Source organism: Drosophila nasuta, chromosome 2L, assembly GCF_023558535.2.
Source record: "Drosophila nasuta strain 15112-1781.00 chromosome 2L, ASM2355853v1, whole genome shotgun sequence".
Taxonomy (NCBI): Eukaryota; Metazoa; Arthropoda; class Insecta; order Diptera; family Drosophilidae; genus Drosophila; species Drosophila nasuta.
The window spans coordinates 83,502-103,921 of NC_083455.1; the positions used below are offsets into that span (position 1 = coordinate 83,502).

The 20,420-nt window shown below is 46.4% G+C and overlaps 1 protein-coding gene and 1 long non-coding RNA gene across 3 annotated transcripts; one reads left to right on the forward strand and one right to left on the reverse strand.

Annotated features, from left to right (window-relative positions):
- Window positions 1–2,159: 2,159 nt before the first annotated feature.
- Window positions 2,160–6,723, reverse strand: LOC132783576 (uncharacterized). Its single transcript, XM_060788831.1, has 6 exons — window positions 5,777–6,723; window positions 4,508–5,676; window positions 3,893–4,327; window positions 3,080–3,806; window positions 2,421–2,964; window positions 2,160–2,345 (listed from the first exon to the last, which is right to left on the reverse strand). The coding sequence occupies exons 1-6, from the start codon at window positions 6,721–6,723 to the stop codon at window positions 2,160–2,162; spliced, it is 4,008 nt and encodes a 1,335-aa protein (XP_060644814.1).
- Window positions 6,724–19,629: 12,906 nt separating this feature from the next.
- On the forward strand, window positions 19,630–20,141 carry LOC132783438 (uncharacterized). Of its 2 annotated transcripts, XR_009632149.1 has the most exons (3): window positions 19,630–19,744; window positions 19,815–19,917; window positions 20,010–20,141. It is a non-coding gene; the product is annotated as an uncharacterized LOC132783438 (long non-coding RNA). The 2 variants fall into 2 exon arrangements; XR_009632148.1 differs by having other exon boundaries at window positions 19,630–19,917.
- The last annotated feature ends 279 nt before the right edge of the window (window positions 20,142–20,420 follow it).

A 20,420-nucleotide genomic window follows, 5' to 3' on the forward strand; every position in this document is an offset into this window, starting at 1 on the left:
CACTGCCATCGACTCGCTGATGCGGCTTACAGGACAGCACGGATCCATGAGCACTCGAGCTTCGAAGGTCGTCTTCCCCGTGTCTAGCCAGACCGCCGCGGTGGGGAGAATACTCACTCCCTTGCACTGGAGTAGTGCCGTCAATGTCATGGCGGGGCTAGGCACGGGCCTGGTGTGTGGGGAAGGGGGCCGGTTCATCCGGGATGACGATGGTCCTCCTCTGGCGGGTGCCGGGAGGTCGCGTCGGCCCCTCGGTTGTCGCGCCAACCGCTGCTTGGAATTAAGATCCCGCATGTGCAGCATGGAGTGGTGGTCCTCACCACAATGCCTGCACCGTCCACCGCTGCGGCAAGTGCCCCCGGAGTGCTGATGAGCCAAGCAGTTGGCACAGTACTTATTGACAAGTACTGCCCGGAGCCGCTTCTCTGGCGTCAGCTGGGCAAACCGTGGACATTTACGCAGCGCATGGCAGACATCGTCACGGGTGGCAAATTTCGACACTCGACTCACACCCGTACTTTTAAGAGTGCGAGTGCTACTCGTGCACTCGCAAAACGAGTGAGAGATACACACTTATTCAAAATCATGCGAGTGCTGCGAGTATGAGTCATTGTCATACTCGAGCCTTTCTTGCACTCGCCTATTCGGCACCCGATCATTTTAGGCACTCGGCTTGTACACACTTGTGTCTCGCGGGTGGTTGTTCTTCGTGCAACCGATCATTTTAGACACTCTTGACGAAATGCTCTGACACTCGCGAGTGTTTTGCTCAGACACTCGCGAGTGTTTGATCAGACACTCGCGAGTGTCTGAGCAAATACTCGGGTGTTTTTCCCCCACCCCTATTGTGTGTCGCGGCTCGCGGGTAGATTTTATGACTTTTGACTTCTTTGAATGATTTTTGGGTGTTTTTTTACTTTGACAAATGGTCAAATAAAATATCAGGTGGTTTTTCCTGAAATTTATGGAAATTGCACAAATTTGCAAAATACCCTTTTGTAATTATATAGGCATTTACAATAGTGTTATAAACAGTTAATAAAATTTCTGATTTTCCGGTTATTGATGAATATAAAAAACCCAAAAACTCATAAAACAGGTAAAATTTCACTTTACAAACCCCGGATTTTCCACATTTCCTATTGAATTATAATATTCATTAGGTATGAATGGGCGTTACATTTTGTCGGGTCAGGTCAGGTTGGTAAATTTAGTTGTTAAACCTTTTGGAATTTTTTGAAATTCTTTACCTAAAACAATAAAATCATAAAAATAACAAGAACAATACAAAAAGCCGACGGCATTTCTTGCATCTCAATACACATACACACAAACGTACATATGTATGTACATACATACAATCATGCCGGTCCACCCATAACCACCGGCACCGGCTTTACCCGAGTGCATAGAATCACCGATCGCAAATTGCCGAGTATGCCTCGGCACTCGCACTCGCGAGTGTAAGGCTCGCGAGTGTAAGGCTCGCGAGTGGCGGGTATGCCTCGGCACTCGCACTCGCGAGTGTAAGGCTCGCGAGTGGCGAGTGTGCCTCGGCACTCGCACTCGCGAGTGTAAGGCTCGCGATACACTTATTGCTCATGAGTATAAGGCTCGCGAGTGTGTGTATTTTTGGCCACTCGCACTCGCGAGTGTAAGGCTACCGAAAAGGCACATGAGTAACGGGTGCACCCGTTGAGTGTGTATACCCGTGCCGTTCTCTGGCGCATGGACACCGCGGCACACCCTACAGCGGAGCGAGTTTGTGCCGGGAGGCACATACCCAACCCGCTGGGGAGCGGCCCGGCGAGGCACGGAAACCCCGCGGAGTAACCGGTGCCACCGGTACAGGAGAGGGTTCTGTCTCCATCGGGGCGACTTGTCTCGGCGGAGAGACGGCTGTCGGAGGCGAAATGGAGCGCGCTGGCGAGAAGAGCCTTCGCAAGCACACTTCGTCGGAGAGGGAGCAGGATGATCTTCTGGAGGAAGCCATGGTAAACTGTAACGGGATGAAAAAGAAGAACCAAAAAACGAAAAACAAAAGGAAGAGAAAAAAAGAAACAATAGAGTACGTGAAGAAAATGGCGCGGTATGATTTGCATAAACCGGAAGAGGAAACCACAGGATAGTGGATGGCAGTAGAGAGAAGAGTAGGCGACTCAGAGCGTGGGTCCCGTTGCAAGGAGGACCAGCTTTGCAACTGGTCGGCGGAAAACACCACGACACGTCTGGATGTCTACCACACGGACCCTTTCATCAGCGCCTGGGCAAGCGGTTAGCACACGCCCAAGGCGCCATTCTTGTGGTGGTATATTCTCCTCTCTGATGACCACCATGTCACCGTTCTGGAGATCGCGTGAGGGTGACTGCCACTTATTCCGCTTATGCAACTCCTTCAAATATTCGTTTTTCTATCGCACACAGAAGTGCTGATGGAGAGCCTTGAGCCGTTGCCAGCGATTGCGGATGGACTCCACATCCTCTCTGGACTCTGGCTCCGCCATGGAAAGTGGTGGACCCCCGACCAGGAAATGACCGGGAGTAAGTGCCGCCAAGTCGCTCACATCCTCTGACATAGGAGACAGAGGCCGCGAATTGAGGCACGCTTCGATTTTGGACAGAAGGGTGGAAAGTTCCTCGAACGTATGTTTAACGGAGGAAACCGTTTTATAGAAATGCGCCTTGAAACTCTTGACGCCTGCTTCCCAGAGACCCCCCATGTGAGGGGCTCCCGGTGGGTTGAAATGCCATGCAAGACTTTGATGGCTGTGAGTGGTGAGAATCAGGGTGCGGGTGCTCTCCACAAAATCTTTGGAGAGAATGGAGGAGGCTCCGACGAACGTTTTCCCGTTGTCAGAGTACATGTGAAGAGGGCACCCGCGCCGTGCCACGAATCGGGAAAAAGCTTCCAAGAACTTTTCCGCTGTCAGATCCGTGGTCGCTTCAAGATGGATTGCCTTCGTGCTGAAGCACACAAAGACACATACGTAACCCTTCGTAGTCTTGCAGCCCCGTCCGACGTAGCTCTTGACGTCGAAGGGACCGGCGAAGTCTACTCCGGTGTTAGTGAAAGGTCGACCGAGCGGTTGGGAGATTGCCCATCAGCTGCGACTGGAGTTTGCGGCGATGTATCACGCAGGTCTTGCATGCGCCAATTACTGTCTTCACCAAGTTCCTTAGCTTGGGAATCCAGAACTTGGTTCGGACCAGCCGCATCACCAATTGGTTGCCTCCATAGAGGGAGACTTGATGCGTGAAGGAAACCAGGAGGCGTGAAAACACGCAGCCGAACGGGAGTATTATTGGATGCCGTTCGTCGTAGGATAAGGAGGTGGACGCCCTTACGCGTCCACAGGAACGCAGGACACCTTGCTTGTCAAGGAACGGATTCAAGCTTAGGATATCGCTTGACCCGATTAAGCGGTTATGGGATCGGAGGGAAGCACACTCTTTCGTATATACCCGATTCTGAGCCTGTACAATCAGCCTCTCTTGAGCTTCTGCAAGCTCTTGAGAGCTGAGCGTCTCTGGAAACGAGACCTTGGGATGGCGGAAACGCTGGGCAAACCTTCGCACATACGCAAACACTCGGAGCGCTCGATCGAACCTGGAGAAACGGTCGAGGAAGTCCTCACACAGGACTTGCGCTGCATGGACCTTCACCGCTCGACACTTCAATTCAGTATCGAGTCCAATGACTGATGAAGGCCACTGCGCTGGTGAGTGCATCAGCCATTCAGGCCCCTTCCACCAAAGGTGACTGGCCAATAGCTCTTGCGGCGAGACACCGCGGCTCGCCAGATCGGCTGGATTGTGTTCGGAACGAACATGTTGCCAAGTGCCATTCACCGAGTGAATCTTGGCCACTTGGTTCGCCACGAAAGTGGTCCACTTGCATGGCTGCTTATCCAGCCATGCCAGAAAATGTGGGCGGGAAAATGTGGTAGGAGGGCGGCGGATAATTCTGCCAACAGGAGAGCTCCGCACAGCTCAAGACGAGGTAGAGAGACCGTCTTGATAGGTGCAACTCTAGTCTTCGCTGCTAGGAGGCTCACGGACACTTGTCCAGCTGTTTCCACACGTGCATAAAGAGCGGCTCCATACGCGCTCTGAGAGGCGTCGTAAAAACCGTGGAATTGGATTCTTGCGCCGGTAGTGTACTTGGTCCATCTAGGAATGCGGATGTCCTGCAAGGACGAATAGTTTTGCAGAAAACTGGTCCACTGCTCTGTGAGATCCGCCGGTAAGGAGTTGTACCAGCCGATTTCTTGCTTCCAGATTTCCTGCATGAAAATCTTGGCCCAAATGACCACGGGAGCAAGCCAACCTGCAGGGTCGAACAACTTGGCGAAAGATGGTGAAAGATGGTTTGGACACCATCTCGGCGGTGACGAAAAAGAACTCGTCGGACGTGGCCCGCCATCGAATACCTAGCGTCTTTGCGACACTAGCTTCGTCGATCTCGAGGAAGTCTGCACAGAGCAAGTGGTGCTCGAGGTCCACTTACGCAAAGGGAACCCAGCACTCTCGAGCGCTGTTCGAAGCTCATCTATAGCAGACACCGCCGCCTGCTTAGTGTGAGCTCCTGCTAGAACGTCATCAACGTACATATAATTGGCGATGATGTCACTAGCTAGGGGGTACCGGCCGCGAACATCACTCGCAAGTTGATGCAGAACGCGAATAGCCAGGTACGGAGCACAGTTCACTCCAAAGGTGACTGTGTTGAGTTCAAAGTCGCATAACTTCTCGTCTCGAGTACGGAAGAGCAACCTTTGAAACCGGGTGTGTTTGGGATCCACAAGGATTTGCCGATACATCTTGGTGATGTCAGCGTTGAAGACGAATTGGAAAAACCTCCATTTCAGGATTTGAATGGTTAGATCGGATTGAAGGATTGGCCCAGTGTGGAGGATGTCGTTCAGACTCTTCCCGTTTGAAGTCGGGCTGGAGGCGTTGAATACAATGCGAAGCTTTGTGGTGGTGCTGTCGGGCTTGAGGACAGCGTGATGCGGCAAATAGTAGTTGCCGGAACTGGATGGGGGGACTTGAGTCATGTGACCCAAATCCAGATACTCTTGAATAACGGAGTCATATTGTTCCTTCAGAGAGTCGTTCCTCTTTAAACGGCTCTCGTTTCTCAGGAACTGAGCGAGAGCGGTAGCCCTCGAGTGACCCAGGTCAACGTGACCAGGATCGCGGAATGGGAGCGTGACCCTGTAGCGACCCGTTGAGGTTCGCACGGTCGTGGCGTTGAAGTTAGCCTCACAGAAAAGGTCAGATTCTTTCGCTGGGCTAGCCGGCAGGTCCTCCACCTCCCAAAATTTGGAGAGGATTTCCTCCAATGGCGGAGTTCGCTCGACGGACAGTCGAGCCGAAAAGGACGAAATGGACTTTGAAATGGATCCCGACACAGGGCCAGTCAGGATCCAACCGAAAATGGTCTCTTGACCGAGGAGGGTCCCACAAATGTTAGGGTGAGAGCCGACGAGCAGAATGGACGGGAGGATATCAGCGCCTAGTAGCACATCAATCTGCGAACTCTCAAAGAATTTGGGATCTGCCAGCTGGATGCTGGGCAGATTGTCGAGGAGTGTTTGTGGGACTGTACATGAGGGCAGATTCCCCGCTAACTGGGGGAGGACGTACGCCGACGCCTCGATCTGCAAATCGGGTCTGACCGGGGAGCCAATTAAGAATTGGCAAAACTTTCGAGGCTAGACTGCCACAGCTTGAGTCAGCCCAGAGACGCGGGCTTGCACGGATGTACATATACGGCATCCTCAAGCGCTTGAACAACTTTTCTGAGAGGAAGGTGGCTTCTGATCCGGAATCGATCAGAGCCCGAGCTGTATAGCGGACGCCGAGATGGCATACGTGAATGACAGCTGTACTGAGCAGAACACCTTGTGTGTTAACTGCCATGAAAGATTGGACGTTAGCTGACTGGGTGGAAGTGGACTGTATTGGAGATGGAATGGGGGTTGTGACTGTCGGCGCCGGGCTCACTCGATGCAAGAGTGTATGATGACGACCCTTGCAAGTAAAGCAGCTGTGCGCACAATTTAGACACAGCTTCTGTTGCTTTATATAATTGACCCTATCATTGATACCCATCTGGAGGAAACGCTCAGTCAAGCTGGACCACGCCGACTGAAACCCTTCATTGGTCAAAGGAGACTTTGACACAATGGCGTGGGCTTCACCGCTGGTCTTGGAGTTGAGTTGGAAAAGTTTCTCAACTTCCGACAGTCTTGGGTTTTGGATGTAAATAGCCGTGAATAAGTCTCGGAAGGTGGGCCAGCGAGTGTAATCGCCTCCGAAAACTTCGGTGTCGCACGGAGGTAAGCGACACCTTGTGGACATGAACTGCACGGCTTGCGGTTGTACGGGTGTACGGGGAGTGAGTGCCTGGGAGGCATCAGCTATTTGCTCACTTAACTGAGCAGAACACTGCTCATAGAGAAGATAGCAGTAATCATATTTTGCCTGAATAGTAGGCAACTCGTCTGTCGTCATTTCATCCGACATGACGCAGGAGCAAGCCTCGTACTCCTTCTCGACCTTGTCCCACAAGGCACGCATCTGGTCCCTCCGGACCTGGCACGTGTACAGGGACGGGCTGTTAGTAGAAGGCTTGTTAAGTCGCGCCACAAAGTGACTGATACGATCAGTCGCGGCGTTAAACTTATTCAACGCCGAATCTACTACATTGAGTGCCATTTTACTTCGCGAACGAGTAGCAATTGGCAGCCGAGGAATAGGGACGGAAGCAACCTTGGTCTTAGGAACAGACGGAGGTTTCGTGACGAGGATCAGAGGCTTGGTACCGGAAGTGGGCGAAACACTAGCTGACCGTGCGGGGTGGTGTGAACCGGCGATGTGCTGGATGCACGAAGAGCCGACTCCTTCTTGGATCTGGCCAAAGGGGGGTTAATCGAAATTCTAGCAGCGCTAGTAGAAGGCACGGACAATTTAGCTTTAGTGTTATCGGGTTTGCCCGTTGACATGCTACGCACGGAAGCAGCTGGTTTGAAAACCAGAAAATCACAGAAAAATATACCAAAAAAATACCAAATGGAACTTGGTTGTTTTCTATCAGGAAAACGGCCCAGATGGTGGAAACGAGACGGAAAGAACGTATCAACAGTAAAAAATATACCAAACAAAAAATACTAGAAAAAATACCACAGGTAGTGCTGAGGTATTTTGTACCCAAATGGGTACGGACTGCGGACCCAGGCGACGAAAGCAAAGGGACGGGGCCGGGGAGAAATTTCCCGCGACAATCAAACATAATGTTCGTCGAATGCAAGGACAAAAAAAAAACACGGAAAAATACCAAAAAACACAATAGGCTGGAAAAAAACAAAAATGTGGTTAAAAATGCGCTGGATGGAAAAAACAATAAATTGTCACAAAAACAAAAAATTATTTATATGCAATCTAACATGCACACTCTTAATTACGCAGTGCCAATGTGCCGAAACGCACAAGCAACTACGCATTGCCAAAATGCCAAAGTGCAACTACAACTACGCAGCGTCAATGTGCCGAGACGCACGCACAGCTGCGCAGTGACAATGTGCCGAATCTACATTACTTACTCTCCGACATATGGATATGTGGTGGAAGTATAATTGTGTTTATATGTAGGTGTTTTTTTTTTATTCGGAGGAACTAGATCTAATAATAAATATAATAAATATAAGATAACATTAGGCACTAGAGTATAGAAAAAAGGATAGAAAGAAAAGAAAACTGTCAAGGAAATTCTCGTGGTACTGCCGTGAGGTATTGCTTCACGAGGCCTTGACGGGAGCTCACTCCCCTCCGTTACGCCTGCAGGTACGTTCCTTTTCTAGAGTTCGTAGTGCGGTGGTCACTTTTTCTGCATAGCTGCATACCGCTGACCAGTATTCCTTCTTCTCCAGCATACGGTTCACAATAGAGGCCGTCGTGACTCTGCATCCTATCGCTTCTTCGAGCCCTCGTCTCTCACTAGCAAAGCGCCGACAGCACACTAGGATGTGTTCCGCCGTTTCTTCAGCTTCGGAGTAGCAATATAGGCACATCGGGTCGCTGTCGTGTCCAAATCTACATAGGTAGCTGCGGAAGCAGCCGTGCCCGCTCAGGATCTGCGTCAGATGATAGTTCACAAATCCGAAACTTCTGCTGACCCATTTGCCTATGTTTGGGATCAGAGCATGGGTCCAGCCGTCCTTACTAGATGTGTCCCACTTATCTTTCCATTTCCTTAGGCACTCTGTCTTAAAATTGGTCGACACGTAGTGAACGTTTTCCATCTGGTTAGCCCTCTTGTGCTTGTAGCTGTGAGCCCTTTTTATCGTCAGAGTATCCAACGGCATCATGCCAGCTATCACTAAAGCGGCGTCATCCGATATGGTCCTGAAGCCACTGCAGACTCGCAACGCGCAGGGTCGATAGGTCGACTGCATCTTCCGTCTGTAAGCCTTCACCTCCATTGCTTGCACCCATACTGGAGCGCCATAGAGCATTGTTGCTCTAACCACATTTTGTAGTAGTAGTCTTCGACCTTGCTTAGGGCCGCGCGTATTTAGCTTTATTCGACTCAATGCCTGCCATACGACAGCAGCTCTCTTACCAGCATACTCCAGGTGTTCGCGGAAGCTGAGCCGCGTGTCGATTAGGACGCCTAGGTATTTAATGGCTCGGCTCGACACTATTGAGGTCCGACCAAGGTTAATGTGAGCCACTTCGACGATCTTTCGACTACTTATCAGGACCACTTCAGTCTTGTGATCAGCCAATTGCAGCCCCACTGTCGCGAGCCAGTCTTTGACAGTGGCAACCGCTGCACTACAAAGTAGCTCAGCGTCGCCTAGTTGCTTCGCTGTCACCACTAAGGCCACATAGTCTGCAAAGCCGACAATGGTTGCAGACTCTGGAACGTCGAGCCGCAATATGTCATCGTACATGATGTTCCACAGTAGCGGGCCCAACACTGATCCTTGCGGTACTCCTACAGTGATGTTGAACGATTTGGTTCCGTTATCCGTTCTATATCTCAGAATGCGTTTCCTAAAGTAGTCCTCAATTATTTCCATTAGGTAGCTCGGGATGTTGAACCGCCTTAAGGCGCCTATAATGCAGCTCCAGTTTGCAGAATTGAAGGCGTTCTTGACGTCCAGAGTCATGACTATGCAGTACTCCTTTGCACCACCACGCCATCTTCTGCCTGCTATGGCTCTCCTTGCTATGTCCGTTACTTGTGAGATAGCGTCTACGGTTGAGTGCTGCTTTCTGAAACCATATTGCAGTGGTGACAGATCTCCTGCTTGTCGGATAGACTCCTCTAGCCTATGGCTCACCTGCCTCTCCAATATTTTGCCTGTTGTATCGAGCAGACAAATCGGTCGGTAGGACGACGGCGAATCAAGTGGCTTGTTCGGCTTTGGGATCAGCACCAGATTCTGCAGTTTCCATGGGCGGGGGAAGACACATTGCCTCATACACTGTCCAAAAACTTCTGTATAGCACTGCGGATGGAGCCTGATCGCCATCTTCAGCACGCGATTTGGGATCGCGTCCGGCCCAGGTGACTTTGAGTCCTTGATTCTTGCCGCTGCCAGCAGTACTTCATCTACCGTAACCTCTGGGACCTCCGTATGGAGCCGGTGCTCTACGTGATCTTCCACTGATAGAACAGTGAATGAGCCCGTGAATAGAGCATCCACTATGCCGTTTAGGACGCCCTCCTCTCTAGGCACTGCACAGGCTTGAGTTTTTTAAGCACCACTTTGTAGGCCATTCCCCAGATGTCTCGGTCGACTTCGTCGCAAAGTTCTAGGAATTTCTCCTTCTTGCTGCTCAAGATGGACTTCTTCAGCAGCCTGCGATTAAGCGCGTACTCCAGCCTTCTTGCCTCAAAATCAGCTCTGCCTCGTGAACGTTGCAGGATCCTTCGCGATCTTATACATCGCCTTCTTGCGTCTGCGATCTGCTGGTTCCACCAGCATACTGGTACGTGGTGTCTTTTGCACGATCTTCGCACCGCCATGCTAGCGTCGCAGGCATCCGTGATTGAGCGCATGAGCAGCTCGGCGCTTACCTCTGCGTTGTCACTCCAGTTGGGAACTGCAAAAGATCCAGCGAAAGCTTCCGGGTCCAAGGTGTCAACTTTGTAAGCCTTTCCGCTCTGTAATCCATTTGCTCGCGGTGACTCGGTGTGGTCCAGATCTATCGTGATCGCCCTATGATCACTCGCTGTGTAGACATTGCTAATGGCTCATTTCGCTGATCTAGCAATTGGATAGCTAACGAATGCTAGATCTATAACCGATCCAGTGCCAGCTCTGGTGAAAGTGTGTTGGTTGCCATGGTTCATGAGGGCCAGGTCTAATGTGGCAAGGGCTTCCAACACTGTTTGTCCTCGGGTGTGTATGTGTGTGTGTATATGTGTGTGTATATGTCTATGTATGTGGGACACTGGCTGGAGTAAAGCCTATACACCGACACTTGAGCTGGGAGTTGCTCTTAAAATACACACACTAAATATATCACTTGGCAAAAAAAATCAAAGAAAGGGTAGGGTATGTCGAGTGCGACTACCGCTGCCCTGCCAATCTATTACTTCACTCGCAGAAGTACTTATGCACGCTGTTAAGCATGCACCACAGTGTGTACGTATGTATGTATGTATGCTTGTACTGCGCTGCCAACGTCTAAGCAAGCGAAGTGCACGTATGTTTGTATGTAAAAACTCGAGAGAGCGAGAGCAAGTGCGGCTGCAAGCCGACAAGAGCGCAGTGTACAAGAGAACGTGTGTGTGCGGTGAGAGCGCGAGAGCAAGCGCGGCTGCAAGCCGGTGCACAAGAAATAAAGAAAAAAACGAAATGCTGGTACGCACAGCTGGAATTTAAGTTATTTAATTTAAATGTTCATATATGTATGGAGAATACAATATGTAACATTCGCACTTTAGTATATTTCTTTCTTTGAATACTTTCCACTTATGACTGTTTGCACTTGCACTTATTATTATTATTATTATATGGCCATGACAACCCTTTTATCGAGTCTCAGCCTAAAGCGCAATGTGCCTCCACGCGTCCCTGTCCTGAGCGCGCCTTCGCCAGTTGGTAACACCAAGTGTGGACAGGGTTTCCATCACCTGGTCTTGCCAACGCGTTCGGGGTCGTCCTCTCCTTCGTGTCCCAACAATCACCGCATCAAACACCTTACGAGCCGGAGCGTCTTCATCCATACGGGCAACGTGGTCCAGCCAGCGAAGTCTTTGAGATTTCACTCGACTGGCCACGTCAACATCACCGTACAGCTCATACAGCTCGTGGTTATATCTGATGCGATAAACATCGTCCACGCAGATTGGACCCAAGATTTTACGAAGAATTTTCCTCTCGAACACTCCAAGAGCAGCTGCATCTGACTGCGTCACTGTCCAGCACTCCGCACCATATAGGAGTACTGGAAGAATGAGCGTCTTGTAGAGTGTGGTTTTTGTGCGTCGAGAGAGAGCTCTACTATTGAACTGCCTGAGCCCAAAGTAACACCTATTGGCAAGTGTTATTCTCCGCTTAATCTCCAGACTGACATCATTTGTACTTGTTATAGCAGTGCCTAGGTAAATAAACTCCTTGACGGACCAAAAGCTATAGTTTTCTGCAGTCAGCTGAGAATCAAGACGCCGTGATTCTCTGCTAGAGCACACCATAAACTTTGTTTTCTCCATATTCACCGCTAGTCCTACTTTCGCTGATTCCTTTTCAATAGCCCCGAAGGCTCCTGTGACATCACGCTTGGTGCGGCCAATGATATCAATATCATCAGCGTAACCAAGAAGCTGGACACATCTGTTGGTTAATATCGTGCCCGTCCGATGTACACCAGCCATTCTTATAATACTCTCCATTAAAATATTGAAGAGTATACAAGACAGCGAGTCACCTTGTCTGAGGCCACACTTGGTAGTAAAGGTTTCGGATTGGCCACATCCTACCTTGACAGAGCTGATGGTGTTGCTCAATGTCATTCTGCAAAGTCTAGTCAGCTTTGCTGGTATACCAAGCTCAGACATGGCGGCATATAGGCGATCTCGCCGGGGGCTATCAAATGCGGCTTTGTAGTCGACGAATAGATGGTACGTGCCGATCTGATTTTCGTAAGACTTCTCCAGGATTTGGCGCAAGGTGAAAATCTGGTCAACGGTGGACTTGCCAGGCCTGAACCCGCACTGATAAGGTCCAATCAGTGCTTCAGCATGGGGTTTCAGTCTTTCACACAATACGCTCGTTAGGACCTTGTATGCAACTGGAAGAAGACTAATTCCGCGGTAGTTGGTGCGCAACGTGGCATCACCCTTCTTCAGGATGGGACAGATCATGCTGAGGTTCCAATCTTCGGGCATGCTCTCCGTGAGCCATATCTTACTGATTAGTTGGTGCATGCTCCCTACCAACATATCACCAGCTGCCTTAAACAATTCTGCCGGCAGGCCGTCAGCACCTGCAGACTTGTTGTTTTTAAGCCGTTGGATTGCATCCTTGACTTCGATATGACTTGGGATTGGCACTTCAATATCAGTGCCATAGATTGGGGTTCGTGGATCATAGACTTCAGAGTCTGTGTTTGAGCCAGATAACAGACTCGAGAAGTGATCCCTCCATAACTTCAGCACGACCTCTGCTTCTGTGACAAGATTTCCATCATCGTCCCTGCACGCCACTGCACCAGTCTTAAATCCTTGGGTCAGACGCTTGACCCTCTGGTAGAAGTTACGTGCTTCATTTCTGCATCTGCTGCTCTCTAAGCTCTCGCACTCTCGCATTTCCTGCTCTTTCTTCTTACGTCTGAAAAGGCGTTTTTCGTCTCTTCTTCTCGACCTGTAGACATCCACAATAGGTCGTGTCGCCCCAGCCTGCAGTGTTCTTCTGTAGGCGGCGTCCTTTGCAGCTGTTGCGTCATGACACTCCTGATCGTACCATGGATTCCTTGTTAGAGGACGCTGGAATCCAAGCACTTCTTCTGCCGAAGCTCGCAGAGAGTGAGATATGAGCGCCCACATATCGCTTATGTCTTCAGGTATTGAAGGTGCTCGGCTTAATAGCCCCGAGACGTGAGTGGAGAATGCATTCTTCGCCTGTTGTGATTGCAGCTTTCCGATGTCCAGCCTTCTTAACGCACTTCGACGTGCAATCTTCGCCACACATAGCCGTGTGCGAATCTTAGCTGCAACAAGATAATGGTCGGAGTCGATGTTGGGACCCCGACAGGATCGCACGTCGAGTATGTTAGATGCATGCCTTGCATCGATCACAACATGATCGATCTGATTTCTGGTCAGTCGATCGGGAGAGAGCCAAGATGCCTTATGGATGTCCAAATGACGGAATCCGGTACTACGAACTACCATATTATGCGCAGCTGCAAAGCCTATTAATCTGAGACCATTGCTCGAGGTGGTCTCATGTAGACTAAATCGCCCGACGGTGGCACCAAAGATGTCCTCTCGTCCTACCTTGGCATTAAAATCCCCGAGGAGAATTTTAATGTCATGGGAAGGACAGCGGCCATAAGCTCGGTCGAGCTCCGCATAGAAAGCGTCCTTGGTGGCATCGTCCTTTTCCTCCGTTGGGGCATGTGCGCATATCAGGCTGATGTTAAAGAATTTGGCAGTAATTCGGATCGTTGCAATTCTCTCTTGCACTTGCACTTGCACTCAGAAAAAAAAAAAAAAAAAAAAAAAAAAAACACATGCATACATACGTACGCGATTGGCGAAAAAAAATAGATATAATAATTTGTTATAACTGTATGTATATAGGCAAAAAACCATGGAAAAGGTCGTCCGAAGAAAAAAGAAGGCAATTTGGCAAAAGCTATTGGAAAAACTTTTGCGCAATATGGCGGAACTGGAGGGGCGGACGACCGTGGAAGAAGGAATAGGAAAGGAGAAAAAACTAGTGGTACTTATCTGCGGATGTATGCTGGAATACCGATGAAATGATAGTGAAGATCCGGCTCGAAGGACCAAATAATGACGTGGGGGCGCTGAAAGTACCAGAATTTTCCTTCTTCCCGAAATAAAACACTCGCGGTTTTCACTATGATATATATTTTGTATATTTTCAAACTTTCGGGTTTTTGAGACGCACAGAGTTGGGGTGTGTTTTGCAACCGGTGTAAAAGAGACGTGGTTCAGAACTAACTATGAGAAAAATGCCGACGGCATTTCGTCGATCTATGCTGAGCGCGGCTCAGCGGTGGTGAGTTGTGGGAGAGAAAAGCTGAGAGCACTGGAGCTTGAGTGCATTCTTACGCATTGAGCGCATTGCTAGTGAGCGAAAAAGCTTTGAGTGCTTTTCGGTCGGCGGAGCGGAGGTGTGCCACTCACTTAGCAATGCGCTCGCCTCAACACACCTATTGCCCATATGCTGGCAACACCAAACGATCAGCTGCAAACACAAAAGGATTAGTTGGGCAACCCACGAATCGATCGCAGCCAACTTCATGGCGAAGCCACTTGAATTTGGGCTTTCAATTTCACCAGTGATACGTTTATATTAATCAATAAAGTTAAGTTAAATACAACGGCGTTTTCATTAAATCACCGCACCAATGAAGACGCCAAAAGCTTTCAGACTCATGAATAACTAAAGTTTCACTTCTCGAAACAAAACATGACAAGCCACTTAGTACCATTTTCTCAAACTACAAAAATAATTTTCTACAACTAAACAAATTAAATAATATAAATTAAATAGAACAATAAACATATGTATAAATAAATAATAGGTATAAATATATATGAAGAAAGAGAAAAAAAATATTGTATACTTTTAGGCTTAGTCAATTTCAGCTACGACAAGCGGCCTATTACAAGATTCAGGTGTTCATACGGACAGACAGACAGACGGACATGGCTAGATCGTCTCGGCTGTTGACGCTGATCAAGAATATATATACTTTATAGGGAAAACGCCTACTTACTAGGGGTGTACCGTCTATGGTATATTTTGAATGGGGTACTATATCGATACACCAAATGTACAATTTGATATATTTTAGTATTTTTTGTGTTTTGGTATATTTTGAGAAAAATAATGCAATATTTTGTTTTTATTCAAAACGGGTAGCGGATATCTCACAGTCGAGCACACTCGACTGTAACTTTCTTACTTGTTTACTTTGAAAAGAGCGGTTATAAAACACCCCCGAATCTGTCCGAATTCTTCAAACAATAAACCGAAGTTTAATATATATGTACATATAAGGCTAGTTGCCTTAGTTTTATTAATTTCCTATTAATTTCGGCGCTTTACATATTTCCCTTAGCAAATTCTTCAATCAATGTATTATATTCGAACACCGCAGTTGACTCCAGAAATAGTGCCGCTGTACGAGTCATCTTGGCGCGCGCTTGGACATATTTCTGCTTATCACTGAGTCCGTATGCGTCTGCGTTCAACTCAAAGTTTTGAAACCATGCCACCACTTGCATACTGTTTCCATCGAACTCGGGTATAATTTTTGCAAAGTTTTCCACTACCAACTTTCCTTCATCTTTTTGTATTTCGTCAGCTCTGATTTTTAAGGTTAACAGCTGTACTAGCTGCTGCAGCATTTCATTATTTTCGGTAATCATAAACATTTCTGCTTGGTGTGGTTTTGCTGTCTCTCCTTTCAGCTTTATTCTCCATCATCTTTACACTTTTTCCAGCATCTTTTACTTCTGCTATCCTCTGGCGCGATCGCAGCGAGTACTGTTGTCTCGCTTGCACTACTGGCGGCTTTTTGGTTTGCTTTTCTTCTGGTTTCTTTGAATTTGTTCCACTCATATACATACAGCTCTAACGGTGCTTTTTCCAAGAATTACACAACCGCTTGCAATTTACTTTTAGCTTTTTAATTATGTTGTTTTGGACGAGCCCCCAAATATAAGGCTAGTTGCCTTAGTTTTATTAAAATATAGTTTTATATAAGGTTATTTTAAGATAATTGATAAAATGACACGCACGGCTGTTCTGCTTTACTGCTGATCACGGTTCTGGTCGTACTGCTGCCTCTTATCGTACTGCTGCCTGTTCCTTCTGTCGACTCCGATTTCTGTTCACGCCGGCTACTCGATACTTCCTCACGTCGACCAATCGATATCTGCTCACACCGATATATCGATGTCCGTTCACACCGATATATCGATTTCGTTCACACCGACTCATCGCTCTTTCCATTATACATATATGTATATTATGAAATAAAACGCGGGTGCTTAAACTTCATTATGCGGTCAAATGTTTTTGGGAACTTCCTCGCCACCACATTATTTGGTCCCTCGAGCGGTATAATCATCACCACCTATCGTTTGCTTCTCCATTGCAACCTGTAAGATACCAAACCATTTATTTTTCTTTTCTTTTTGCTTTCCCCACGTTCGTCCGGCATTCCGCCATTTTTTTTTGTCACCAAATATACAATTTTTAAATTTTGTTTATTTTTTTTCCTGACGACCTTTTTTCCATTTTTACCGTTGCTGTTTTTTAAATTTCTGCCTTCAGTGATATTTATTACTATTTAATTGAATTATTGTTGAAATTTCAATATTTTTATTTTTATCGCCAATCGCGTACTTATGTACTACGTAGTTTCAATATGGTGACATACACATTATTTGGTTTTTCGGTTCAGACCATAAGAGCGCCCAGTCCATCCTCCTCTTATCGTCTTTGTGTGAGAGCGTAGCATGTCCACGGGCAAACCAGATAAGTTTAAAGCTAGATTGTCCGTGCCGCCTACTAGCACCGCTAGAACTTTACTGAGCCGGCGACAGCTTGTCTCTCTGCTACGTCGTCTATGAGCAGTGTGCCCTGTACATCCGTATAACCTCCAGCCGTGCAATTCAAGCGCATTGGGTGTCGTTTGCCTTTGTGCGACACCGAAGTTTTCGGAGGCGATTACACTTTCAGGGACCTATTCACGGCTATTTATATCCGAAATCCGAGACTGTTGGAAGTTGAGAAGTTGTTCCATCTTAACTCCAAGCCCAGCGGTGAAGCCCATGCTATTTTCTCAAAGGCCCGCTTGACCAACGAAGGTTTTCAGCCGGCTTGGTCCAGCTTGACTGAGCATTTCGAGAACAAACGGTTGCTCATGAATAGTCAACTGAGAATTTTGTTTAACTTGGCCGCCATTGGCCAAGAGACAGGTTCGGCTATCCAAGAGCTCCAAAGTACCATTCAGGGGTGCCTGACAGCCTTAGAGCATTCGAAGATCAACATCGAGAATTGAGATTGTATCCTGGTCCCTTTGTGTTACTCGAGGCTTCCCAAGTTGACCTTTTCTCTCTGGGAACAATCCATTTAAAGCAAGAGCGACATCCTAATGTGGGTTGACATGAAAGCTTTCCTTTAAGAGCGGTATCGCACCCTGGAGGAAGTATTATCTTCATATGGGTGTCAACCACATTAAGCAACAGAAGTTGTGCTTTTATTGTTTCGCACGAGGCCATGTCTTAGCCGTCGTTTACACTCTTGCATCGAGTCAACCCGATGCCGACAGTCAATAATCCCTCTCAAACTACTACCACTTCCCAGTCAGCTAATGTGCAATCGTTGCTGCTTGTTAACACACAAGGTGATCTGCTGAGTATAGCTTTGTTACACATCTGCCATCGGCGTTCGGTATACAGCTCGGGCTCTGATCGATTTCGGATCAGAGGCCACCTTTATATCTGAAAGGTTGTTCAAGCGCTTGAGGATGCCGTATTCATCCGTTCAAGCCCACGTCTCTGGGTTGGCTCAAGTTGTAGCAGCCCAGCCCCGAAAGTATTGCCAATTTTTAATTGGCTTCCCGGTTCGACCAGATCTGCAAATCGAGGAGTCGGCGTACGTCCTTCCCCAATTAGCAGGAAATCTGCCGTCTTGCTCTGTTCCACAAACAGTCTTCGACAATCTGCCAGGCATCCAGCTGGCTGACCTCAAGTTCAAGAGACAAAAAGTCAGAAATTTGTGCATAAAGTTATATATACACAAAATTGAATGTGTTTTCCAATTAGATAAAATAAAAGTGTTTCCAAAAACTTTTCAAAAGGTGCGATTTGAATTTCCTGCGCAAACAAAGTCAGCTGATTGATTCCATGCATGATTTATCAAAATGCAACCGTGTAAATTTATAAACTTTGCATCTATGTTGTGGATTTTTCGTAAAAATGAAAATAATTTTTATTGTAACTGTGTTCCGTAAAAGGTAACTTTTTTGCCGCGCGCTCCAGCGAGCAACTAAAATTGGAATATTTTTCGTAAAAATATATAAATTAGGGCGTTAATAATTTAACATTGCTGGAGATTTGGAACAACAATTGACGCAACGCCTCTGCCTTAAAGAAATGAATCTTAGAAAAATTTAATGTAAAAGTTAACGAAATCGAGAAAAAGTTAACACATTCATATCACACATAAAAAAATATTTGCCTAAATGCAACCGAATGATGTAAAGTTTTAAGGTTCAGCACTCAGTGTGGCTTTCACAGGCAATTATTATAACCATTATGGATCCATCTCCATCTAAAATGGTTTTAGTTTAGTTTCAGCGAAGAGGGCTAGAAAGGATGATTTGCTTAATGCATTAAAAGGCGCCACGAAACAACAGATAGGCAACGCGACTGGAACTTTGAAATCTCAGGTGTGTATTCCACTTACCCCTGATGAAGCATTGCCATTTTGGTTGGAAAATGGATTTGCTAAACAGCAGTATATCAACATTCAGCAAATAAAGTTCTCGGCTCCGACATTTTCCCGCCCTATTCATCACATCACCAAATCAAAATAATTTGCAGACCATCTTAATTAGAAATTTCGGAAAGTCATGCCCAAGTTTCAATACAAAATATTTTGGACCATATAGCAAAGAAGATTATGCTAAAAGATGTTATATCTGAATTGGAAAAGAAAGCATATTGTACTTTAGTAGCAAGCTACGGGTTCGATGGATCTACTTATCAAAGCTTATATAAGCAGAAGTTTCAATCAGAAAAGCCTGCTTCTCTAGATGTATCCCTATTTGTGACCATAATGATACCTCTACAGCTGATAGATGCAATTCAAAGAATTATTTGGAGTAACAGAGCACCACAAACTGTAAGATTCTGCAGGCCAATTAAAATTGGGTATGCAAAGGAAAGCCGAGAAAAAAAATGTTTGGATGTGCAAGTCGCCGGTCTAAAGGACTTTATATATAGAAAGGAAAGCAAAGAAGTTGTCATTACATATAAAACTCAAATTGCGCTTATTGATGGTAATGTACTGAACGCTTTAACTGGTACGTCATCAACTCAGTCTTGCCCAATATGTGGTGTCAATCTTACAAAGCTCCTCAAAACCTCTGATTTCCTTTCCGAATGTTTTAAGCCAAGACACGCGATTCTAAAATATGGTGCAAGTCCATTGCATGCCTGGATTAGATTTTTAGAATTTATGTTGAACGTATCCTATAGGCTTAAAATTCAAAAGTGGCACATTAAAAAGGCTGACAAAATCGAATTTACGTCTCGGAAAAAAGAAATTCGTGAAATGATGTGGACAAAAATAGATCTACATATAAGCATTCCCAAACAAAATGGATGTGGGAAAAGTAATGATAGAAACACAGCTGGAAGCCCATTTTCGGCTTATGGAATGTTTTCAACAACTACAAGTTTTGATAAAAAATATTTTATACAATTTCTACGTAATTTTGGTAACAATTTCGTGTGAGCATTCTGTCGATGTTGAGAAATTTAAGATATTTTGTGAGATTAGATAACTGTTATACATTAACAGAAGCAAGAAATAAGTTTTATAAAAGCGACCGGAAATCTCATGCTCAAAAGAATAGCGGATTAAACAAAATGCCCATTAATATCCAGCATATGTTAAGCGAAAGGTAAGATAAATTAAAAAAAAAATCTTCCGCCAGAAGTAATAAATCTTCTCAAACCTCCTTCTGTTCCGAACTGCGAAATAATTCCACAACAGGAAAATGTGGATTCGGACTATGGCAACGATTCACCAAAGAAAAAAAATCCGAAATACTAAATTAATATTTCACATTTCTCTCCGCTCCGCCGATCGAAAAGCACTCAATACTTTTTTGTTCCAGTGATCTCAGCTTCTCTCTCTCTCTCATATAATATATTTTTATTTGCAACAGTTTAATCATAAATTGAACACTTCTAATGAATCAATGACATTTTTTCGGGGAAACGTCAGCTCCGGCCGCATACAAAATGAGCCCAAATATCAGAAAATATAGGAATTTTGGTTTAATTCTGTAGAATCGACAAATTAATTAAATATATTTTAAAGGTTCATTTGATGAGGTTGTAAAAGTTTTTACACGTAGTCAAATAACACTGACTAAGAATTATAAAACAAAACATTTGAATA